We start from the raw sequence: 24,657 nt of genomic DNA on the forward strand, positions 1-24,657 counted from the left end.
CAGCGATGCCAGTTGCGATCATTTGTGTGGCTGGTGGGTGGGGCAGGCATTTGTTTTCTTTGCTCAGCAGGGACCCTGAGCTGTAGCCTGTTGCCTCCAGGGGCTTCACTGCACTTACATCCCTCGACTCCAGCTGACCCTAGGTAGAGACTCAGGAGCTGGAGACGTAGCTTGGGTAGAATGCAGATCTGTTTCTCAGCCCAACATGATGGCACATACCTCTACATGAGAGGTAAAGGCAAGAGGATCAGGAGTTCAGGGTCATCTTTAGCTACATAGAGTTCCAGGATAGCCCCTTTCTCACAAGGCCCCTTCTTAAAAAATGCAGTGCCTCCCCCCAACACACACTTTTAGACACATCCTTAAGTGCTAGGTGTAAGTGTTAGGTTCAAGATTTCTATGTCCCAGAATAACCTTTGCTTAAACCAGGTCCAACTCTTTTCTGGTTTGAAGGTACACTAGGGCAGAGATTATCGTGGACATAAGAGCTCCTTCCTCCACTCCTGTCTCCTTGGCTTCATCTTGCCTGCTGGGTATCCCATCCTTATGGAGGAATAGCTGGGAGCGTGAGCAAGGCAGATCAGGTAGATGAGAGCTTGTCTGGTGTGAGTACCCTGACCAGAGTGGGCAGCCACTGAAAAGCTCTGGCAAGTTGCAGGCAACAGCATGTCGCCAGCTTTCTAAATGTTTTCAACAGAAACCGAAAATCTAGATGTCTGTGAGATACACAAAATTTAAAGGTATCAAGCTTCAACTACTTTTTCCCTTTAAGTGTTTTGCTTGCATGTAGGTCTGTGTACCACATGTGTACCAGAAGAGGTCAGGAAGGGGGCGTTCCACCCACCTGGAACTGGAGTTGCACATGTGGGTAATAGCAGTCAAACCCTAGTCCTGAAGAAGGGCAGCCAATACTCCTAACCTCGGAATCATCCCTCTCCAAGCCTTAATTCAAATTTAAAATTAGATACCTTTCATCCTAGCCCTCATGAGACAGAAGCAAGTGGAGTTGGAGGCCAACCTGATCTACATAACAAGCTCCAGGCTAACCATGGTTACAGAGTGAGACCACGCCTCAAAAAACAAAAAAACCAAGTTGGGTGTGTACCTATAATCTCAGTTACTTCAAGAAGACAAAGTTTGAGACTGTACTAAGTTTGAAGGCCAGACTGGACTTACTAAGACACTGGTTCTAAAACAAAACAAACAAACAAAAACCAGGCTTGGTGGCTTATGTCTATATATATCTATAATCCCAGTTCTTGAAAGAGGCAGAAGGATCAGGAGTTTAAGTTGCTCTGAGCTCTGTAGTGAGTTCAGCCAACCTGGACTATATGAGACCCAGTCTTAAGACAAAACAAAAATTAACGGCATACATAGTGGTGAAACACTGCGACCCCAGCACCTGAAAGGGTAAGGCAAGAGGCTTGTTGAGAGTTTAAGACCAGCCTGGACTGTAAGATCAAGCAAGATTCTGTCTTAAGCAACAATAACAAAACCATGAAATCAAAAATGAAGGAAAAATAAGATGTTAAGGTAGCTCAGAGGTAGACTACTTGCTTACTGTTGGCAATTCTGGGTTCAATTCCAACCACTCTAAACAAACCAATAAATACTGTACAGCCCAAGAACATAGGCAAAAATAAATGAAATGAAAAAAAAAATCCACCAGTGTGAAAGCTCTGGTATATACTGTTAGGAATCTCTATGGGCATAGACTATGGTCTGCTTCCTTTTACAGATATAGAAACAGATTGTGAACAGTTTAGTGGCTTGTGTGCCAAAGCTGGCACCTGAATGTTGGTGAGACAAGGTCTCATTCTATAACCTAGCCTGGCTGAGACCCACAGCAATCCTGCCTCAGCCTTCCAATGCTGGGATTCTAAGTTTGAGACACCATGCCTGGCTTGAATGAGGTCTCTCTCAATATGTAGCAGAGGTTGGCTTTGAACTTGTAGCAATCCTCCTGCCTCTGTCTTCCAAGTTCTGGATTTACAGTCATTCACCACCACTTTTTTTTTTTTTCTTTTCTTTTTTTCGGAGCTGGGGACCGAACCCAGGGCCTTGCGCTTGCTAGGCAAGCGCTCTACCACTGAGCTAAATCCCCAACTCCCTCCTTTTTTTTTTTTTTTTTGGTTCTTTTTTTCGGAGCTGGGGACCGAACCCAGGGCCTTGCGCTTCCCTAGGCAAGCGCTCTACCACTGAGCTAAATCCCCAACCCTCCTTTTTTTTTTTTTTAATGTTTATTGCAAACGCTGACTTTTTTTTTTTTTTTTTGGTTCTTTTTTTTTCGAGCTGGGGACCCAACCCAGGGCCTTGCCTTCCCTAGGTAGCGCTCTACCGCTGAGCTAAATCCCCAGCCCCAAACACTGACTCTTTAGAAATAAATTTTTTCAGTCTAAAGGTGGTAATCATTACAAAAAATAAATTATAGAAAGTTGAAAATAGACAAAAATGATCAATCATTTCTCTACATTTTAATTTTAATACATGCAATTGTAGGCGGTATTATTTTGTATTTCCTTCCGGATTTTTTTCCCTCTTCAACAAATGTTAAGCACTTATGGGGTAGGACCTGTGCGCATTGCTGGGGACGTTACAGTAGCCAACAGATTTTCTGTCCTCCAAAGGCTTTCAAGCTACTAGTTGCTTATAATTCTCTTTCACTAGATATCTAAGCTGTGACATTCTGTGTAGTTTCAAGAAACAAAATCCAAGTGTGCTGGCTTACCAGACCTGCAATTCCAACATTTGGTAAGCTAAGGAAGTAACACTGCTGGGAGTTTGAGGCCAGCCTGGACTTCATAGTTCCAGGCTAGCCTGGGACACAGAGTGAGACTCTGTCTCAAAAACAACAAAAACAAAGCTGCAGAAGAACAAAACTAATGGGTTGAAGGACATTTGTTGAAGTCCAAGGCACCCTGCTCACCCCCCAAGTCCCACTTCAACATCTTCCCAGAAACAAGATTCTTACAGGAGCCAAGCGCTATACAGCGTGAGAGTACCTGCAGCACTTGGCAAAAATGACCGGAGGGTCCTCAAGGAAAAGGTTCAGGAGGGGGCAAATGGTACGTGGCATCTAGGAAAATGACTAGCGTCCCGACGCTTGTGAAAACGATGAATGTCCACAGAAAAAAGACGGTCCACAACCATGGCGACAAACTGCCAGTCCTCCTTCAGCTAAGGGTAGAAAGAAAAAGAAAAAAAAAAAAAAAAAGCTCCAGGTCCCGAGCCCTGGAAAGCCCACCCCTTTCAGTTTTCGGCCAAGGTCTCGTCACTTGGAATGAGAGAAAAAGGAAAGGAGCGCAAAAGCCAGGCACCAGCTAGATATGAAAGTAAAGAACCAATCGGAAAGCAGGAAGAGGACAAAAAAAAAAAAAAAAAAAAAAACAAGCACACGTCCAATCAGAAACAGAAGGGACTGTTAAGGGCGGGGCTTGAAGTTAGGGGTGGAGCCGAGGTCCCGAGCCTGTAGGCTCCAGACTCTTTGGACTTACTGCATCGTGGTCCTCCTGTTCCTGAAGTTGTCGGGCCATGTAGCTGATGGAAGAAATGACCTCGCGTAGCTCCTGAGGCAGACCTACAGCCCGGGGTGGACCATCGATAAATCGTCTCAGGTCGGGAGCAGGTGATTCAGGCTGAAACCTGTGTGTGTAGGGTGGAGTAGCGTGTTTGACCACACACTGGGTTCAAAGAGAAACAAGTTCGGGTTGACCTGTCGACCCTGCTCCTGCTGCCTCCTCCTACAACCTGGTACTTATTAAAACCTGAGCGAGCCCTTCCGGATCTCTCCGGCAGCACCGACCTCTCCAGACTTTTGCAAGTTTCTGGCTCTTTAATCTTTAAAATGCTACCTTTTTGCAATTCAAGCACGGACAGGGTTAGTACAACTCCCATGGTGCTAGGCCACACGACCTTCCACTGTCTTCTGGGAGCTGTAGCTCTCCCTTGCCCAAGTAATTGACTTAGGTCTTACCTGTTAAGTTTAGGGAAAAGAAAATCACATGGAGGCTTCCGTATGAAATATTCATCAGTTCCTCGGCCCCAGCCACTCCTTGGAGAGAAGGAGTGATGTGGTTCGGGTAGTTGGTCTCTCTCGGGTTTGGGCCTCTTCAGACCCAGGTATGGAGGGAGCTTGTGAATGAAGATCTATAGAAGTGACATATTACAGAAGGCTTTAATGCTTTCAGACCACAAAGGAAGCAGCTAACTAGTCCCTCTCCAGGTGTCCATCCCTGTACATGTGCTCATGGTACTCCTGAGCTGCACACTGGCAAAGCCTGCACAGCTTAATAAAGGCTCAGCTGTTAAGAGTGCTGACTGCTCTTCCGCAGGACCCCGATTTCCAGCACCACATGGTGGCTCACAGCCATCTGTAAGTCTAAGTTCCAGGGAGTCTGATGTGCTTCTGGCCTCAGGCACCAGGCACACAGGTAGTGCGTATATGCATACACAAAACAAACATTCATACATGTAAAACGTGTGTGTGTGTGTGAATAACTCCACACACATAATGTACATACACTTGAAAAGAGCTCTCTTAGGTCAGATGTAGTGGCCCACAATAATCCCAGCACTTGGAAGGCAAAGGCAGGAGGATCTCTGAGGCCAGCCTGGTCCACAGAGCAAGTTCCAGGACAACCAAGACTACAGAGAGAAACTGTCTCAGAAGTAAAAAAAAAAAGGGTCTTTAACAGGTTGGGAGGCATCCTGAAAGTTTGAGGGTCCAAAGTCTTCTACCCTGATGGCATCTAGACCTGAGAATGTTTCCTTAGGTGTGCAAATGAGTTACATGGATGAAGAGCATGTTGGATCTATGAAATGATGAGAATAGGAAGGAAAAATAATTATGTGATGCTTTCCCAGCCAGTGGGCCCCGCCCTTCACTATGCCAGCTGCAGCTCTCCCAAGCTCTAAACGCCAAGTCCAGGTTGGTGGAAGGCAGGAGCAGCATCTGGACACAAAACCAAATGCAAGGATGCCTATCCTCCCTTCTTTTATTCCTTCTGTCATTTGCAGATGGGAATCTTACTATGTAGCCCAAGCTAGCCTTATCTTCTCCCACACCTGGTTGATTGTAAAATCAGGAATCAAGGCAGATTGGATGAGAAGAGCTCTCTTACCTGGCGGACCCAAAGGGGCATTTGGTGGGTGTGGGGTGAGCGATGGTGCAAGTTGAGGACCACAACACTAAGGATAACTGAGAAGGTGACAAGGATCATGGTAAACATGAGATACTTGATGATGATGGGGACTGCCAGGGAGGTCTCAGGCACTTTGTCGGCCAGCAGCAGCAAGAACACAGTGAGGGTCAGCAGGGCAAAGATGGAGAGCCCCATCTTCTCTCCTGGGAGACAGAAGGCAGAAGAAATGGTCTTTTAAAAAACTATATATTTTATTTATTTATTTAAAGATGTTTGTTTATTATATATGAGTACACTGTAGCTGTCTTCAGACACACCAGAAGAGGGAATCAGATCCAATTACATATGGTTGTGAGCCACCATGTGGTTTTTGGGATTTGAACTCAGGACCTCTGGGAGAGTAGTCAGTGCTCTTAACCACTGAGCAATCTTTCCAGCCCCTATATATTTTATTGAGACAAGGACTCTCTGTGTACCCCCTGGTTGTCCTGTTATATGCTGTGTAGTCTAGACTGGCCTCAAACCCAGAAATCCCCCTGCCTCTTCCTCCCAAATACTGGGATTAAAGGTGTGCACTGACACCACCAGGATTAGCGTTTACCAGAAGGAAACCTTTATGGCATAATCAAATCATGTCTCTAACCTAAGGGCAGGCTTTTGGAAAAGTCATTTGTATGCAAATCTCTCTGATATTTGTTCCTCCAGCCCAGAGCTCCTCTGAACTTCAGGCTTACATTCAAAGCCTATTCATTTTTCCCACTGAATAGCTAACAGACATCACAAACTTGACACGTGTACAACTAAATTCCCTCCCTATTGAAGCTGTTCTCCTAGCTGGGCCTGGCACAATTCTGTATCCCAACTGCTCTTAAGGCTGAGACAGTTCAAAGCTTGCTTCTGGGCTACATAATAAATTCAAGGTCAACTTGGACTGCTTAGGTAAACAGGGCTGGATGAGGCTGGGAATTCAAATGAGCTGGTACAATGCTAGCCCAGCTTGCTGCTTAAGACCCTGGATTCACGGGGCTGGGGATTTAGCTCAGTGGTAGAGCGCTTGCCCAGCAAGCACAAGGCCCTGGGTTCGGTCCCCAGCTCAGGAAAAAAAAAAAAAAAAAAAAAAAAAAAAAAGACCCTGGATTCAATTCTCAGTACCCAAATGTTTATTTTGAAAGGAGGTTGAATATAGGTACCATTACATTATTATCTTACTACCATATAAAGCAAATTAGGCCTAGCATGACATCACACCAATCCAAGCGCTTTGGTGATAGAGGCAGGAGGATCAGGAATTCAATGCTAGCTAGCTTCAACTACATATTGAGGTCAAGGCTAGCCTGAACTATATTAAACTCTGAAAATGAGATAAATACATACACACACACACACACACACACACACACACACACACACACACACTGGCTGGCCTGGATCTCACTATATAGACCAGACTAGCCTTGAACTATTTCACCCAAAGAGGTTCCTCTGTGTTTGGTTTTGAGGTGTTTTATTTTCTGTTCTGCTCAGGCTTCTCTTGGGCTCAGGGCTCTAGTGCAGGATTAAAGCTGGTGCCACCATGCTTGTCATAGTCTTTGAGACAGGGCTTCATCGTCTTCAGGCTGGCCTGGAACTAACTTACTATATGTATTCCAGCCTGGCCTCAAGTTTAAGGTGATCCCCCTGCCTCAGTCTCCCAAGTACTGGGTTACTGGTGTGCGCTCCCACACCCACCTCTATCATTTCAAACCTCCCTATTTTGGGAATGTAGGTAACATCATCTCACTGGAGGGCCCCTGTGCTTGCTGTCTCTCCTACCTAGCCCGTTTTTCCACCAGAAACCTGAGGCTGTTCTCTACCCTCTTCCCCCCCCCCCCGGAGCTGGGGACCGAACCCAGGGCCTTGCACTTGCTAGGCAAGCGCTCTACTACTGAGCTAAATCCCCAACCCCTGTTCTCTACCCTCTTAAAGCCCAATACCCATTTTTCCTTGAGGCATTTGCTAACAGCAAATTTTACTCACTTTAAATTTTTCACTCTATTTATTCTGTATATACATTTGTGCACACACATGCATATGCACACACATGTACCTATATGGGAGAGCAAGAGCCTGCCCAGAGGACAGTTTTCAAGAGTCATTTCTCTTTCACCATGTGGAGATCGAACTCAAGTCATCAGGCTTAGCAGCAAGCCCCTTTCCTGGCTGAGCCATCTTGCCAACCCATTTTGGTTTTTGAATGGTCTCAGGTAGTAGCCCGTCTCTTACTGGAACATACTATTGTAGTTCAGGCTAGTCTCAAATCCACTGAGCTTTGCCTCCCTCTGCCTCCTGAGTACTAGGATTAAAGATGTGTGCCAAACATCCCCAGCTTTACCTGCCTAATATTTACTTATTTATTTATTCACTCACTCACTCACTCATTTCTTTTTATTCTTTGGGGCTAGGGACCAAACCCAGGGATGGTGTTTTGAATTTGCAGCCCCTAAGGCTAAGGATGGAGTTTGCTTGGTGCGGTTGCTTCCCTAGCGTGCAGGGAGCCCTGGTACAATCCCCAGCACCCCACAATCTGCTGTGGTAGTGCATGCCTCTGATGCCAGTACTCCTAAGAGAGGGGCAGGAGGATCAGAAGTTAAAGGTTACCTTAGCTACAGCGTGAGTTGGGGTCACCTGGGACACATCAGACCCTGTATCAAAAGAAAAACCACAGAGTCCCAGGCCCTGTTTTGTTTTAATCACATTTTAACTCATTTTGGGGGTTTGTGTGTGTGGGCACAAGTGCCGTGTGGGCACAAGTGCCATGCGTGGCACACACAACTTGCAAGAGTTCATCCCCTCCTAATGTCATGTAGGTCTCAGGGGTCAGACTGAAGCTGTCAGACTTGGCAGCAAGTGCCGTAAGCAGCTGAACCGTCTCTCTAGCTCTGTTTGATTTTTGAGACCAGATGTCACATACTCAGGCTGGCCTAGAGTTCACTGTGCTCAGAGGGTGACCTTGACTTTCTGATCCTCCTGTCCTCCCTCCTGCCCCTGGCTAGGCTTTCAGGGTTTGCTACTTTGTCTGGTTTACTCTGTGATAAGGGTCAAAGGCTTCGTGCATGAGAGAGGCAAATACTACAGCTCCATCCCCAGCCCCCTTTTTGAGACAGGATCTCTCTGTAGCCTTGCATATTCCCTACGTAGCCTGGTAGCCTCAAACTCCCCGTTCTCCTATCCCCAAATGCTAGTATAACAGGAATCCACCCCTATTTTCATTTTTCTAAACCCCTTCCTGTTTTACTTTCCTCTTTAAAACTCATTCAGAAGCTGGGTGTGGTAGCACACACCTTTAATCCCAGCACTCAGGATGCAGAGGCAGGTAGTTAAGGGCTATCCTGGTTTACAGAGAGAGTTCCAGACAGCCAGGACTACACAGAAAAACCCTGTCTTGGAGAAAAATAAAAATAAAACAACAGACAAAAAACTTGCTCTTTTCTAACTTACGATGGTAGACATCAATTTATTGACTGACTTCCCCACCAGAAGAAAGTCAGGGACTTTATTTGCTTGTTTGTTGTTTGTTCATAGTTGGGTTCTAGAGAATGAACTCAGGGCTTCATTCATGCGTACAAAATAAACACTGGGCCAACTACCATCCCTGCCACCCTTGCACCCCCCATTGCTGGGGACGGAATCCAGGGCTTTGTGCTCGGTAGACTAGCTCTACAGACCTCCTCTAGAGCTCTACCATGGAGCCACATTCTCAATCTGGTTTTTATTGTTTTTATTCCCTGATACATTTTCAGTGCCCAGAATATCACAGGGTTCCCACAGACATAGTTGCATGAAGGAATAGACCAATCTCTGTGGCTTTTTCAAGAACAATATAGCAATTTGAAGAATCTAAAAATAAAACAGTATACAAAAGTGGGTGACTCTTTCTGTGTCATACAAGAGACCTTATGAACTTTATGAAAGCTACAGAAAGAAATAAGCTATACAGCTCACTCCATTTTGGCCCTGTAATACTAGGTTCCAAGATGGCCTGTTCTAGAAGGAAGTGATTGAATTTGTAAGTAGGTTCTTTTTTCTTTTTAACATTGTGTGTGTGTGTGTGTGTGTGTGTGTGTACACAAAAGCCTACCATAGAACACCTAGAGTGGTCCAAGGACAACTTGGGGGTTCCATATTAGACTCAGGCCCTCGAGTTTGGTCGCAAGCATCTTGCCTACTGAGCTATCTTAACTGGACTTGGAAATATGTTCTTGACTAGCATCTCTCTTCCTTTCTAGATAGAGGCCTGGATGCTAGAGACAAGGAAAACACAGGGGTCTGTTTATTTATTTTCATATTCGCTTGCTTTGTTTTTTGGAAATTTTTTGAGACAGAGTCTTGCTTATGAAATTCCAGGGGCTGGGGAGATGGCTCAGTGGTTAAGAGCACTGACTGCGATCCCACAGCTCCTGAGTTCAATTCCCACCAACCACTTATATATAATAAATAAATAAATCGTTAAAAAAAAAAAAAAACCTCAGGTAAGCCCATACTCATTGGCCTCAAACTCTTGGCAATTCTCCTGCGTCAACCTCCCAAGTGCTAAGGTACTGACCTGAATGTGATACCAGGAAAAATGACTTTAACTCCTTCAGCCTCTTAACCCTTCTCTATAAATGGAAATGACATTTTGGCACTTACCTGAAAGGTTATTGTAAAGATTAGAATTTACACATATAATTCAATTGTATTACCATCCAGCAATTGTTCAAAAGTAACAAACAAACAAACACATTTACAAAGATCCAACCAGGTACCAGGTATAGTTTTATTAACCTGGTCAATCTTCAAAATCATTCCACACAATAGACAGTGACTGTCCCATTTCCAGATCAGGAAACCTGATCATTATGAAACCTGCCCAGGGTTTGTTACCCTGTTGCTACTTTGTACTTCCTTATAGAGAAAAGTCAACTGCCATTTCCTAGGGAGACAGCCAAAGCAGACGCCAGTTGGTGTCTGGAAGGTAGGAGGAAGGTGGTTTGCTAGGAATGGGAAACAAAAATTTGGCTTAGCCTGGAATTTGGTTTGTCATAGATGTGGGAGCTCCATGAATGGGAGGCTGGGACTCTAACGGGAGGAGTGAGGAGAAGTCAGAAGCAGAGGGACGGCAGAGCCTGCAGTTGGGTCAGATTGTGCATGGGGAGAACCTGGGACTGCTCATATCCAATCCATGACTGTTCGACTTGGCAAAAAACCTAGCCTGGGGGCTGGAGAGATTGCTCAGTAGTTAAGAACAGTTATGCTTGTCTAGATGAACTTCAGTGTGTTCATTTCACACACCTGGGAAAAGGAGACGTCAATAGGAATGACCTCATCAGACTACCCAGTGGGCGAGTAGGGGACAGTTTCTTAATTGCTGATTGATATAGAAGAGCCCAGTCCACTATGGGACAGTGCCATTCCTCGACAAGTGGCTCAGGACTGTATAAAGAAAGTAGCTGAACAGGCCAGAGGAAGCAAGCCAGTCAGCAATGTTCCTTCATGGTCTGTTTTTTAGTTCTTACTTTGAGCTCCAGCCCTGGCTTATCTCGATGGTGAACTGTATCCTGTTAGCCAACAAAACCCTTTCCTCCCATAAGTTGGTTTTGGCGAGTCTTTTATCGCAGTGACAAAAAAGAAAACTAGGCTAGAGCCGAGGACTGGAGTTCAAAACCCAGTATTACCTGCCTCAGGAGACTCGGGAATGCCTGGAAGTCCAGCCCCTGTGTGTGTGTGTGTGTGTGTGTGTGTGTGTGTGTGTGTGTGTTCAAGTCAGAGTTTCTTTGTGTAGCCTTGGCTGGCCTGGAACTCACTATGTAGACCAGGCTGGCCTGGATCTCAGAGACCCACCTGCCTCTGCCTTCAAGTGCTAGGATTAAAGGCATGGGCCATCACCACCCAGCACACAGACAAATTTTAGAAAACAAAAGCTAACCTGGACCAAAAGGTGAGAAGAAAGAAGCTGGGCTAAGGACACAGAGGGCCTGGAGCCCTTGCCCTTTACCTGCATCTGGTGGAAGGTAGAAAACAAAGATGGCCAGGAGGGTGATGAGGATGCACGGGGCAATGACATTGACCAGGTAGAAGAGAGGCTTCCTCCGAATAATGAGATAGAAGATAACTTCCTCTCGATGTCCTTCCTTCCCTCCTCTTCGATCCCCTGGAAGGTGGATTAACCTAGAGGGTTTGTGGATAATCTCCCATTGACCATTCTCTGGAGGAGGGAGGGAGACAGGATAAGTAAGCTCAGGCATGGTAGCTGCCCTGGTCAGCGTCTGAGATGGCACGCCTCTGGGCAGCCCGGCTCTAATGAAGAAGTCTCAGCTTCCATGTTCTCCCCTTCCACTCTAGGTTCCCAGGACTGAACTCAGTCAAATTTACATTTCAAGAGCCTCCACCACTTCCCTGTGTGTGTTGTGTTTTTTGTTTTTCTGTTTTAAGAATCTCGGCCAGGGGGCTGGAGAGGTGGCTCAGAGGTTAAGAGCACTGACTGCTCTTTCAAAGGTCCTGAGTTCAATTCCCAGCAACCACATGGTGGCTCACAACCATCTGTAATGGAATCTGATGCTCTCTTCTGGGGTGTGTCTGAAGACAGCTACAGTATAATAAATAATAAATAAATAATAAATAATAAATAAATAATAAATAAATACATTAAAAAAAAAAAAAAAGAAGAAGCTCAGCCAGACTGGAAAGATGGCTCAATGGTCGAGAGCACTGACTTCCAGAGGTCCTGAGTTCAATCCCCAGCACCCACATGGTGGCTCACAACCATCTGTAATGGGATCTGATGCCCTCTTCTGGTGTGTCTGAAGACAGCGACAGGGTACTCACCCCTCCACATTAAAGGTCTGCCTTACCACACTTGGCTTCCTTTTCCACATTTGCAGTATTGATCATTATCCCCAGGCTGCTGAACCCACCATCTTCCCTGAGCATCAATACAGAACCTGTCTATCAGCCTTGAATGTGTGAACTGTGCTCACTCACCGATGAAGGTCCCTTCATGGATGTAGATTTCCTGCCTCTCCTGTCCATCAGGATCTGGGCCTGTCTTCAGGCTGACCTCAGAGCTGTCATAGCTGTAGGAACTAAACACCATGGTGCAATTCTGCCAGTCAAAGGGGAAGTAGGTGACCTGGATGGAGGGGAAGACACTGGATCTGCCAAAGAACTAGCAAGGAAGGACTAGGGAAGTTTGGGAGGTCATTGGATTCAGGTTACAAAGGAGAAGGGATCATCAGAGAAATGGCAGCAGACATTGTGACAAATGGCAGCGGAAAACCAAAGCAAGTATACAGGGTAGTGTAAGGTCAGGGTAGACAAACAAGAGGTTGAGTCAGGAGGAATTATGACCCAGGGCCCAGGACTGGGCATGGCTGGGGAATGAGGAAGTCTAAGAACAGGCAAAGCTTAGAAACCTGGATGCTGCAGCTGCTGCGATACAGGCCAGGGGGTTGCCAGCGCACAGATCCCTCAAAGGACACCACGACATTAATGTCCAGGGCAACGTCAAAGTTTCCATCATTGCTAAAGGGAAAAGATCTTTTCATATGGGATCTGTATCTGTCCTCCAGAGACCCTGCCCCCTCCCCAACGGTTCAACCCCTCCCTCCACCATGGCTTACCCTAATCCCCTCATGCCTCAACCCTGCCCAGGCTTTAGAAAGACCCTACTTGTTCAGCAGCACCACATCAGGGAGCCAAACAGATTCAGCAGTGACACGGAGAGACTCGATGCCATCGTGTTCTGCGGGGTCCCAGCTTAACCTGTAGTCGGTCCACTCCTAGGGAAGCAGAGGCTAAAGCGCTGTTCAGGCTAGCGAGGCTTGGGTTGTCGGAGAGAGTGCCAGAAAGAGGCACAAAGAGGAGTAGCTCTGGGGTTGGGGATTTAGCTCAGTGGTAGAGCGTTTGCCTAGCAAGTGCAAGGTCCTGGGTTCTGTTCTCAGCTGGGGGGGGGGGGGTAGCTCAGGGCTTACCGGTGGGTCAAGGTCTGACTTCACTCCCTGGGATTCACAGTAACTAGTTTCCTCCCCCCATCCCCCGACCCCGACCCTCCACGGAACTCTCTTCAGTCTCAAACAGAAGAGTGGGCCTAAAGAGATCCCTCATCATTTAAGGGCACAGGCTGCTCTTCCAGAGGACCCAAAATAGATTCCCAGTATCCAACATAGAAGGCCCAACCATCCATAACTCTTGTTATGCATGTGGTTTACAGACATGTATAAGCAAAATACCCATTCACATAAAATAAAAATAAGATAATTTAAGAAATAACTGAAAAGGGGTTGGGGATTTAGCTCAGTGGTAGAGCGCTTGCCTACGAAGCACAAGGCCCTGGGTTCGATCCCCAGCTCCGGAAAAAAAAAAAAAAAAAGAAATAACTGAAAAGATTGCACTAGCCATTCTACAGTGAGTGATGTTCAACCTGCAGTTCAGGACCTTTTAAGGGATGGGAATTCAAATTAGTGATCCCCAAACTTGTGTCTTAAATAATTGTTGATTGAGCTTCTGTTTCAGTCATTATATGTGTACATTATGAAATTAGTATTTTAAAAGATCTTGCTGGGCTGAGCATTTCAGGAGATTCATATAAAGAGGATGGGATGCCCTTCCCTAACCCACGGGGTCTCCATACCAGGTCTAAGTACACCTTTGTGCTCATTTCTTCATCCTTCTCGTTCTAGAATGGAAAATTTAAAGGGCAGAAGTGAAATGAAGTGGGTAGAAACAAGGGCCCCTTTCTCTAAACTGCACCTTCTTGGGTGCAAACTCCCATCTCGTATCAACCTGGAAACACCAGACCCTGAGGCCTGCTTTCCTTTTATCTCCTGGTTAAATCACGGGCCCCGCCCAACGTCTGATCAAATACAGCTCAGAATCTCCTCTCAGGGTTGTTTATTGACTGTTTGGGCACCAAGCTCTGCTGGACTTTGCTAGAACATTACCGGGCCCCGCCTCGAGGTCCTCCCCATAGCAGGTCCTTCTGCCCCGGCTCTGCCTCAAAACCCGCCCACAAGCGTGTTAGGGGAACTCTATTCTGTGCCCATCATAGAAGCCACGCCCACGGACTAGTTCATTGGTCTGATTTTTACCCAATCACCGCTAAGGGCCTGTTAGTCTCTTAGCATAACCCGCACTCGGACTGTCTTCCGAGCCGTGTCTAAAGCCACGCCCCCAGTCGGACTTGCCCGACGACCTCCACCCGCGGTACCTCTCTCACCAGGCTGATGAGTTGCGCCAAGGTGAGGCCGATGCTGACCCCGACGCGGTCTCCCACCTCCCGCGCCGGCCTTACTGAGCTATCATAATCCGAGAAAAGTTTCTTAAGCAGTTGGCCTTCGGCTTCCGACCCGCGGGCTCCTGATGAAGGAAAGCACTAAGTGACGCTCCGAGGGCTGGCCGTGACCACTGCTGTTCACTGCCTCTTCGGCGTCCAGACTGACTTACCTGGGGCGAGGGGCGTCCCGAGTATCCCCAGAATCAGAAGCAGCGCCCCTAAGGCCATGGCCCTGCCGATTTCGCTCAGTGGGTTTGTCCGAAGAGCGGCCGAGGCCGCCAGGCCAGGGGAAGTGACGAGGCGCCCAGGAATGTGCACCTGTTGTCGGGGGACCAGCTGCCAGCCCACCCGCCCCACCCTCCGGACTTGGTCGCGCCCGGAGCAATTGCAGTCGCCCTCCACTCACAAATGTCAGATAACACTCTGGTTGTATAAATCATCTTTAATTACAGAAAGCATGAAGTGGAGACCCAGTCCCCTGAGAGCAGAGCCAGGAGATGGGCGGAGCCTGAGCGGGGTTTGTATGAGGCAGGAGGGCATCTCTTGCAACAAGCCAGAAGTAAAAGGGCCTGAGGAAAAGTGACCTGTCTTTGAGCACTAGCCCCTCCCTTAGGACCTCCATAGACGTTTCCACCTACATCTGCTAGACTCGGAATCTACCCCCTATTTTACTAGAGGTTCCCCATGGGCTTTCCCCGTTTTCAAGTCCTTTTTGGGTACTTAAAACCCACCTGAGGTTATAAGCTGTAAGGTAAAGTAAATTCTATTTAGTTAGAAGCTCCGGGATACATATGAGGTCTGGGAACCCAAGAGGCTCCTAGACCTGACCTGTAGAGGGCTCGGAAACGGTGTACTTATTGCTGAGTTGGGAGTCTCTTTGCTGTGAGGGGGAGTCAAGGATGTGTCCCTAGTTGTCCTTTTTAATTCTAGAGTTCTTATCATTATAGACCTCAGCTTTTTGTTGTTTGAGACAGGGTCTAACATAGCCTAGGCTGACCCCGAACTCACTATGTAGCCCAGGCTAGCCTTTATTCCCCCACCCCTCCCTTTACCTCATAGATGCACCACACCATATCAGAAAGAAAGACCTCAGCTTTAAAAGGGATCTGGAAGGAACTCCTGCTGAGGTAGCTAAGTGAACACAGGTTCAACCATACCATGGCATTTTCTCCCTCTCAGCTTCCCTATAGGAGTCAGGTATATTGTTCCACAATTCCTGTATCTTTCCCCAGACTCTTGTTTCCCTGGCAGAACCCCAATTGGAATGCTGAAACTAGAAACCATGTAAAAAGTAAGGTTAGTATTCTGGAGTGACGATTTTTAGAAAATTATCTAGGAAAAGCAAGAAATGGTTCTTGATCCATTCAGTGTTAATTAGTAATCTCTCTCTCTCTCTCTCTCTCTCTCTCTCTCTCTCTCTCTCTCTGTGTGTGTGTGTGTGTGTGTGTGTGTGTGTGTGTGTGTGTGTTGGCTTTTGAAACAGGGTTTTGTTATTAGCCCAGGATAGCCTCTAACTCAAAACCATTCTGATTCAGCCTCCCAGGTGCTGAATTACAGGCACGTGCCACCAAGCACAGCTCAGAACAAATTAGTTCTTAATTAATCATAGCTGAGTTCTAGCCATAGCTCATGCTTAAATCCTCACTGGAGAAAGTGGAAGGGTGGTTTAAAACATATTCTAGTACAGTAATATGGCTATACAGACCCTAGTTCTATCCTGGGAAAAAGGGTTGAGAGTCATGGTCTATGCCCTAGAGCTGAGATTCAGGAGGAAGTATGGCTCCACAAAGGTCTAGAGTACCATGCTCTGGAATTGGGTGTCTCTGGGATAAGAAGGTTTAACCTGTGGTGACCTGAGACTCCTTCCAATTCAGACTAAGGCCAATAGCTACATTAGGAGGCTCAAATTCAGCCTCTTTAAAAAAAAAAAAAAAAAAAACAAAAACAAAACAAAAAAACAAAAACCTAGGGGTGGGAGGTGTCCATCTAGGTCAAGGATAGAAGTGTCAAGGATCCTGGCTTCTAACGCAGAGCATTGGAATGGCCCTGCCTGGCTGGAGTGACCAGCTGTATCAGAACCTGTCCAGACCAACACAGAGGGTAGAGGAGAGAGGAGATGAAGCCTGGGTGCCCGTGGACCGACCTAGAAAGCTATGGCTTTGCAGCAATGAAAAGAAGGACATGGCTTCAGAGACTGGCTCAGCCAGGGTGAAGAGAATTCCCTCGCCTTGTCAGTGTTGGAACCCCGGTGCCTTTTAGGAAAAAATGGGGTTCTCTTAAGGGGCAGGAGTTAGTGTGGGAAAAAAAGAGAGGTGACCAGCCAGGATCATTTCCAGCGCCTCCATCTTGGAGCCTCTCCTGGGCCCCAGGATCTAAGAGCTCAGCAATTCTGGAGGTCCCAGAGAGCTCCTAGGCTCCCACAGGGTACAGCACCTGGTGAGACCTGGCTGCTCAGGGCATGTGTGTGGCAACAGGGGCAAGAGCAGCAAGGCCTGGAGCAGGGCTGGAAGACGGGGTGTGGCGGTGGCTGGCTCACTGGAAGTGCAGAGAGCCTCCAGTCCAGGGGCTACATCTCAATGGGCAGGGGGACTGGAAGGGGAAGTCTCAGGGACACTGTGGAGAGAAGGCTCCCGGTACATGGCCACTGTGAAGGGGAGAGAGAGAGCAGCAAGGAAGGAGAATTAGGCACACAGAGAGCCAGGAAGAATCCTAGCTCTGAGAGGCCTCCCTTCTCTTACACTCACCCTTGGAGAACCCCAACCCCCGCCAAAGGCTAAAGCCTTCCCGCTTGGCCCGCCATAACAACATGCCGTTGAACATTTATGGGCATCTATGTGTCACTAAGTATTCATGTCAAGGTCAATACCTCCCACATGACCCACCTTTTCTTGAGCCCATACCCACCCTCCAGGAGCTTGGGCACAAAGTGGGCAGCTGCCTTGGTCTTCTTGACTCGGTTTCCCTTCATGACCCGGCCTTCTTTGTCCAGGCCTAGGTACCAGGCCCGGCCAGAACGACGCTGGCGGTAGAGAGCAGAGGCATACAGGACATAGTAATTCTCAAAGACGCACTCCTTAAAGCGACACTCTGCTGTGAAATGCGGCTGAGAAGACAAAGATCCAGAAAGAGGCGTGGAGACACACACACACACACACACACACACACACACACAGAGAGAGAGAGAGAGAGAGAGAGAGAGAGAGAGAGAGAGAGAGAGATATCACTGGCAGAATGGAGCCCTTGGGAAGAAGCAGCCAGGATATAATCCATACATTATTTGGAAAGGAGGACGGCAGCTACTGAGTCCACACAGAAACCAGAGCACAAGCACAGAGAGAATAAGGAAGAACCTGGTGGATCACCCAGGGGCAGGAACTAGATCTTTAGGGGCACTAGAAATAAGATTGCTTCTCTTCATTCCCAACCTCTTACTTATCTAGAGGAAAGATGAGGCTTAAAGGCTGAGAAATGTCTCCCTAATAGCAGAAAGAATCGAGCATCCAAAGAGCCTGGGGTACTTGAGGGTGAGCATTGCGAGTGGATATGGGTAAACTCTAGAGGAGGAGTTCTGGACCAGGCCCTCATCAGCCCAGAGTCCTGGGTGTAAGTCCTGTGTGTACAAAGAGTGGTTCTCTGCTGAGGGTGTCCCCGATACTCCAGGCCACTCAGCCTGGTCGTCTTACCGAGCTGTACAATAGCCCCTCAGCATTCATGGCCATGTAGTGACCCAGCTTGGCACTCTGGATGGTGACCACACGAAGCCCCACGGGAATCAGATTGAAGTGGGCTGGGGGAGTAGAAAGCCAGCATCAGTACCCAGGTACCTGGCTTCCATCTGAGTCCCCCCCACCCCCCAACTCCATTCCCACCGCCTCCCTGGGGGCTCAGGAAGACAGACAGAAGGTGGCAAAGCCTGAGGAGGTGATAGGATTGTCATCTCCTGTCTCCATCCCCCCACTTCCCACCCTGCAGCTGGTGTCCCTTCTCACTGAAGGAGCTGGTGTCCTCTGGGGTGCCCTGGATGCTCCCATCCGGATTCGCCTGGAGGTAGAAACCCTGGCGGCAGAACAGTTTGGTGACGATGCCTTTGAGCTGAGGCTCTGGAGAGAGAGACATTTATCTTTGAAAATGACATCTCTGTTCCCAGAAACATTCCTACACTTGGCGGGATCACAGGAAAGAAGGAAGGGGAAATGAAGAGGGTTCCAGGGCCCCAGCTCCCTTACCCTCCAAGCAAGCTTCCTTCCACCTCTCTGTGATTCCTGAGGAAGCTGGGGTGTGGGTCCCTTCCGCTTTCTCTAATCATGAGCGTCAGCTTAATTTATTGAAATTTATTTAAATGGTTTAATTCCTCTCCCTACCAGAGTTGGGGGAGGGGGCAGGGAGGAGGTAGAAGAGAGAGACATAAAAGGCAACGGACAGTGCCAGAGACGCAGGGCAATGTGTTTGCAAATGTCGGGGTGAGCAGCAAGGTGACCACAGGGAAGGGGCTCCCCCTTAGAAGTAGGGGTGGGACTGGGCTTGACTGACGCTGACTCAGCACCTGCTGCTGCAGCTGCCGCTCGCTTGGCGCGGGCCTTGCTCTGGCACAGCGCCGGCCTGTCTGACACTGACCCATCTGTCTGTCTGTCTGTCAGTCAGTCGGCTGGCTCATGAAGGTCCAGTTTTTCCTGAGACTGAGCCTCTACCCTTCAGCCAGGTAACTGGCCGGGGATAGGGGACATTTAAACCACATCAAGGAAAAGGAAGAGGGGACAGAGATGGAGAAGCAGGCTGCATCACGTGGGGACTGGGTCCCACTCAGAGGGTGGGCTGCGGACTGTACCACTACCTATTGTTGGTGATGGGGGAGGAGGGCGCAAGGGGCTACCCCTAAGGGAACCGGCAGCGGCCTGGAGCGAGGCCAGAGGGACTCCCTAACTGTCGTACCTGGACGGGAATCACATACCAACCCTTACATCTCTCCTTTCCCTTGGCTTGATCTCTGCCGCTTTCCCTGTTCCCCCTTGTAAGTGGTACGACCCCCCTCCTAAGTCCTGTGCTGGTCTTCAGCCCGAACTGTGTGTGAATTCCTACTGGTAGAGGGTCCCCGGAGGCTGTAGGACCGGATTTCCGAATCACACAGGAGTAATGGGAGGGGGTGCCCAGCACCCTTTTTGAAGCGCAGGTCACAGAAGGAGGGCGTATGGAGGGGGCTGGCTGACGAGGTAGCTGCAAGGACACCCGGGGGAGAGCTGGAGAGATTGGCTCCTGGCCAGGCGAGCTGGACCAGGAGGAACAGAGCCAAAGCGTGGAGGGGCGGGAGAACCGGAGCGGGGGCGGGGCAGCCAGGGCTGCAGAAACCCTCGGGGTGACCCAAGCGTCCAGAACCCCTCAAGCCCCGCCACTTCGGATGGAAAGAATCGCGAGAACCCGCACGTAGGCGAAGGACCGTGGGGGTGGGGAGTCCTGTGTTGAAGGGGGGCCGACAGGAGCTGAAAAGCTTGGGGCGCGACTTCGCCCCTCAAACCTTCCCCCTGCCCTCGAAAGCAAGGAGATTCGGCATTACAGGCAAAGAGGAAGAAAACTGAAGGATAGTCCCGTACATTTTGTCGTTCTGGCCCATCTCTTCCACTTCTGGGACACCCCCCTCCTCATCGGGTTTCATTCTCCAGGGCCCCTGGCCTCAGGCAGGACTTCAGTCCGGGAGACCCCGCCCTAGCCACACTCACCTGGGCCGCGGTCCTGTCGCGTGGGCCGCCCCCCGCACAGTCGCACCTTGGACAGCAGGATGAGGAGCTGCTTCTGGCAAAGTGACTTGGTACCGCGGGGACACACGCGCCGCTGCGCGGACACGGGCCGGCTGCCCCCGGGCTCGCGGACCTCCCGCTTCTGTCGGATCAGGCTACTGGCCAACGCCGCCATCGCTCCCCGGGAGGAGACACCCCCAAACCAGCAGGCTCCCGGAGCTCCCTGGGCTCCCCAAGAGGAGCCCTCTCACCAGGGCATGCTCAGGACCCAACCCACCGCCCCACCCACAGGATCTGAAGATAAATCCCAGACCCCCGTATGCCCCCCCCCACACCACCAGCTCCCACCCTTGGGCCCTGACTAGCTCCAGCGGCTCCAGCAGCCTATGCACTCCTCAGCTGACCTCACCCATGAATTTTGTCCCCTAATGAAAGCTTTCCCCTTCCCTCCTTTCTGGCCTCTGTACCAGATAGAGGGTGCCTCCTCTATCCCGAAGTCAAGACCCTCCTATTTCTAAGATGTGTTCCCAACACCCTAAGGCTTCTTTCTACCCTATTTAGGGGCCGCTCTTGCCCAGCCTACTCTCATAAAGGGTGTAAGTCCTAAGCTTTGTGGGCATTAGCTCACGCTAGGCTGCTGTCAATGTCAAGAGGAGCCCAGCTCTGGTTTTTCCTTTGCTATACTCTAAATGGAGTGGATCTCCCACTTTCTTCAAATCCCCCCGCCCCCCAGCAAATATGACTCAATATCCAGGCTGTCTAGGTTCAGTGAGAAGGGGTTCCCAGACCCTCTGGCTGGAAAATGCTTTTTTTCACTGTCACCCCCATTTCTAGTACCACAGAGTTTCAGCTGCTGAGACCATTTCCTCACCTTGCTACCCTCCACTCCTTTTGAAGTCACCTCCAAATCAACCCTTTCTAGTGCATACACCAGGTGGTTGTCTGGAGGACCCTCTGTCGCCCCCCAAAAAGGAGCATCAGTCGTTTCTGTTTGTTTTCTAGATGCCCCTTAAATTTCCCGAGGAACAACTGGCACTGCTTAGATCCCACACCCTCCAATCTAACAAGGCCCCCCCAGAGAGGAGTGCACCCACGTTGTCAACACTCCTCAAACGTGAACAGGCCCTTAATAAGTCATAGCGCATCAGAGCTCCCTGCGCCAGGGCTTTCTCGTCCTCCCTGGGACTGCTAAACACCCCTTCCTTTCCCCGACGCCCCTCAACCTGTCCTGTCCTGTTGATCCGGGCGACCGGTGCCGCGAGCTCCGGCTCCAGGCTCCTCCCTCCCTGTCACCCGCAAGCGGAGGTTTCCCCCCAACGTCGGCCTAAGCGTCCCGGACCCCTAGGAAGGAGTGAGGATGTCTCTGCAGAGCGCCTCGGTTCGGCAAAGTCAGAGCACTGGGCCTGGAGGTTGGACCAGGCAGAGCGGCGGAGGCAGCGGCAGCGACTGTGGGAAGCTGAGGCGGCGGCGGCGACAGAGGCTCCCCCTTCTCTGCGAGCCGGCCCGGGGGCGGGGCAGGGGGCGGAGACGCTGGGAGAAGCTGGGCGGGCGGAACCCTGGGGTTCCTTGGAAGCTGTAAGTGGGGACTGTCACAGAGGCAGGCGGAGTAGAGGCAAGGCCTGCAAGTCTCGGGGTTCAGAGGAAACGAGACATAGAGCCTGATATAGCGGGGCTGGGGGCAAGGGTAGATGGAATAGCCGATAGAAATAAAATGAAAAGGGACTTTACTGCCTGGGATGGAAGTGAGGACAGAAATGGATGAGGAGAGTTGGGGGGAAAGTGGAGAAACGGGTGGCTGTGCCATCCAGTCTGGGCTGTGATCCGGCCTTAATATCTCTCTGCTTTGTTATGAGCCAAATTGATCAGAACCAGGTTTCCAAAAACCAGTTTCTTCCCGCATTTTGTCAGTAAATACATTCTTCCTGTTCCCTGTAGACTCTGAAAGAATCAGGGAGGGAGAGAGGTTCTGGGAGGCAGTACTGGGATAGAAAGGGCACTAGCCAGATTTAGAGAACTTGGGCCTCAGGCAAGGCAGAATACTGGAGAAACCCTTTAGAAAAGAGACTTTGGACCCAACCACACACTGTATGCGAGGGGCAGCAGTCTCCTTCCTCCATGACCCTCTCCAGCCAAAGGAAACACTTTCCATTCCCTTAGGAGTAGACTCTTTAATGGGTCCCGCCCCCTACCCCCGCTAAACCGCCCCCTTTGCGGGCAACCTTGGCTTCCTCCACGGCCTCACGCAAGGCCTGTGCAGGGTCCCCGCGAAGCTGGGCCAATGCCCCGCGCAGAGCAGCAGAGCCGTCTCCCATACGGAGCTTTCGGCCGCTCAAAAAATAATGAGGCAGCGTCCCGGCCTCTAGCACTCGGCTCAGCTCATCCAGTAGCCCAAGGCAACAAGCGCCAGCATTTTCCGGCCGCGCCAGGTAGAGTGCCGGGAGCCGCTCGCACGCCCAGTAGAGCAAGGTCCGCAGGAGGTAGGGCGCAGCGGCTCGGGTCCCCGCCACCAGCGGGCGCAGCAGCGCCTGGGCTGCCGCGTGTGCCTGAAGCAGCGGCGCGGGGATGCGCGCTTTGAGCGCCAGCTCCTGGCGGGCGAAGCACAACTGCCATCCAGAGGTGCCCTGCTGCTCCGGGAGGCTGCCCGGCACTAGGTAGAAAGAGGCCGATTCAGAGACCAGTGGACCCGCCCACGAGTGGCTCCGAGCCGCGTCGGGCCAGCCTGTCACGGTCACCACCGGGATCAGGTCGAAGAGCAGGAGGTGGCGTGGGGGCTCTGGAGTTGCCAGGAGGACAGTGGTGACACCCGCGTGGCGAGCTGCATGAACTAGCCGCGGGGCGCCTGGGACGGGGATCAGGGACTCAGCAACCTCAGCCAACTTAACGAAGAACCAAGAAGCTACTTGGGTCGGGCATAATGTGGGCCACACCTTTGGAGCCTCCGACGGCTTTGGAACTGGGCTTTCGTCGGTTTCCAAGGCCTCACTACTCGGTGTTTCCAATGGTTCAGGAGCTTCAAGATTGGCGATGTCATTATAAGGAGATTGGGACCCTGAAAGGTCACTAGATTTTTGCAAAGACATATGTGGCTCAGGTTCAGGGACACAATCATGTGACTGATCTACAGAGTTTCCCCGGTCGGTGGGACTCTCTTTGCCCTGAGTTTGGGGAGTCATATCACTTTCTTCTGGGACAGGGGGTCCTAGGCAATCCAGCCAGGCCTCTCGGACCAAAATTCCGCGCATCAGTTCTGGAAGGCGGAGCCATGCAGAACAGGATTCCAGATCCAGTAGCAGCTCGGGCCCAGTGCCATCCAGAGAAAACACAGGCACAAGGACTGTAAAGCCGGCATCATAATGAGGTCCCCGGGAGTAGGGACCTAAGGGGGCGTGCCCTAAATCTACGGAACCTTCGCGAATTCCACCGCGAAGCAGCAAGAGTTCTGCCTGGGGTGGAAAACGAGGGTCCTGGCGGTGAACTAGACCTAAAGGAAGAGAAAGAGTAGTGAAAGTATCATGGTTCAAAGCCGGGGCGGGAAATGACGAGGCTGGGGTTTGCAAATTCCCACAATTGATAATTACTTACCGAGTAGAGAGAAGACAAACTCCTTGGCTCGGAGAAGATCGGCTCCAGGCTTGGGCCCTTCACTCCAACTCTCCTGAACACCCAGCTCCTGAATCAACTGAGTGAGTTCCTGCAGCTGTGCGCCAGAGCAGAAGTCTATGTCTGTGAGAGGCCGGGCTGGGGCTGGGGGTGGTGGGCCCCACCAGGGGGCACCCCCAGACGGTGGAAGCCATAGTTGTCTATCGTTTGGTGCTGGAGCAAACAGATCCCAGTTAGCTTTGGCAGTTCCCAAGTTCTCCAGTTTTCCCCTCCCTCTGAGGCAGAGCAAGGGCTACAGACAGTCCACAAGTGGGTTCTGAGGATGATGCGTTCTGTGTTTAGTCTTTAGGATGAACAAGTGACTATTTCCTTCGGGTTTTTTTTTCCCCTAAGCCGGTTGTCCCACGGTGAATCGGTTCACCTGACTCAGCAGGTTAAAAAAAAAAGCTATTTGGTCCCTCCTGGGAATACAATAGCCAATCTTTGCCACCGGCCTTTGCCCACCTCCCTTTACCTCTTTTTAAGAAGGGCTTATTGGTCCGCGGCTTTCCGATGAAGGGGTAGCTGGAAAGGTGGTACACAGAAAGCAACATAAAAGATTCTACAGGTAACTTCCTGGTGGTCACATGTCCACGCCCTTTTCTGGAAGTTGTCTGGGTGGCTCCAGATTGGTCCCCGCCTCCTCTGAGAGTTCAGTCACGCCTTTCACCCTGCTGAGATGTTGCTACCCTGGGAGTTGTAGTTTGTGTCCCACAGTACAGGTGCAGCGGTGCCTACACACCCTTCCTTTTGTTTTGAAGGGTGCCTACCGAAGCCTATAGTTTTTTTTTTTTTTTTTTTTTTTTTTTTTTTTTTTTTTTTTTTTTTTTTTTTTTGGGGCTGGGGACCGAACTCAGGA

The 24,657-nt window shown here is 49.9% G+C and overlaps 3 protein-coding genes across 4 annotated transcripts; all 3 read right to left on the reverse strand.

Annotated features, from left to right (window-relative positions):
* Positions 1-2,972: 2,972 nt before the first annotated feature.
* Positions 2,973-14,758, reverse strand: Chrnb1 (cholinergic receptor nicotinic beta 1 subunit). Its single transcript, XM_032912436.1, has 11 exons — positions 14,601-14,758; positions 14,374-14,513; positions 13,789-13,833; positions 12,828-12,937; positions 12,572-12,680; positions 12,141-12,288; positions 11,155-11,364; positions 5,121-5,344; positions 3,974-4,146; positions 3,495-3,642; positions 2,973-3,177 (listed from the first exon to the last, which is right to left on the reverse strand). The coding sequence occupies exons 1-11, from the start codon at positions 14,656-14,658 to the stop codon at positions 3,049-3,051; spliced, it is 1,494 nt and encodes a 497-aa protein (XP_032768327.1). The 5' UTR covers positions 14,659-14,758; the 3' UTR covers positions 2,973-3,048.
* A 532-nt stretch (positions 14,759-15,290) lies between these two features.
* Fgf11 (fibroblast growth factor 11) lies at positions 15,291-22,213 on the reverse strand. 2 transcript variants are annotated; one of them, XM_032912438.1, is made up of 5 exons: positions 20,142-22,213; positions 18,420-18,530; positions 18,114-18,217; positions 17,335-17,533; positions 15,291-17,074 (listed from the first exon to the last, which is right to left on the reverse strand). In XM_032912438.1, exons 1-5 carry the CDS (start codon positions 20,332-20,334, stop codon positions 17,004-17,006), a joined length of 678 nt encoding a protein of 225 aa, XP_032768329.1. In that variant the 5' UTR covers positions 20,335-22,213; the 3' UTR covers positions 15,291-17,003. The 2 variants fall into 2 exon arrangements, with proteins under 2 accessions (XP_032768329.1, XP_032768331.1); XM_032912440.1 differs by having other exon boundaries at positions 17,313-17,533.
* Positions 22,214-22,307: 94 nt separating this feature from the next.
* On the reverse strand, positions 22,308-24,404 carry Tmem102 (transmembrane protein 102). The gene is given in 3 exon segments (XM_032912437.1): positions 22,308-23,640; positions 23,742-23,935; positions 23,937-24,404. Coding segments are annotated over 3 exon segments (1,524 nt in total). The 5' UTR covers positions 23,954-24,404; the 3' UTR covers positions 22,308-22,327.
* Positions 24,405-24,657: the final 253 nt, after the last annotated feature.

Source organism: Rattus rattus, chromosome 9 (genome assembly GCF_011064425.1).
Source record: "Rattus rattus isolate New Zealand chromosome 9, Rrattus_CSIRO_v1, whole genome shotgun sequence".
In the NCBI taxonomy this organism is placed as follows: domain Eukaryota; kingdom Metazoa; phylum Chordata; class Mammalia; order Rodentia; family Muridae; genus Rattus; species Rattus rattus.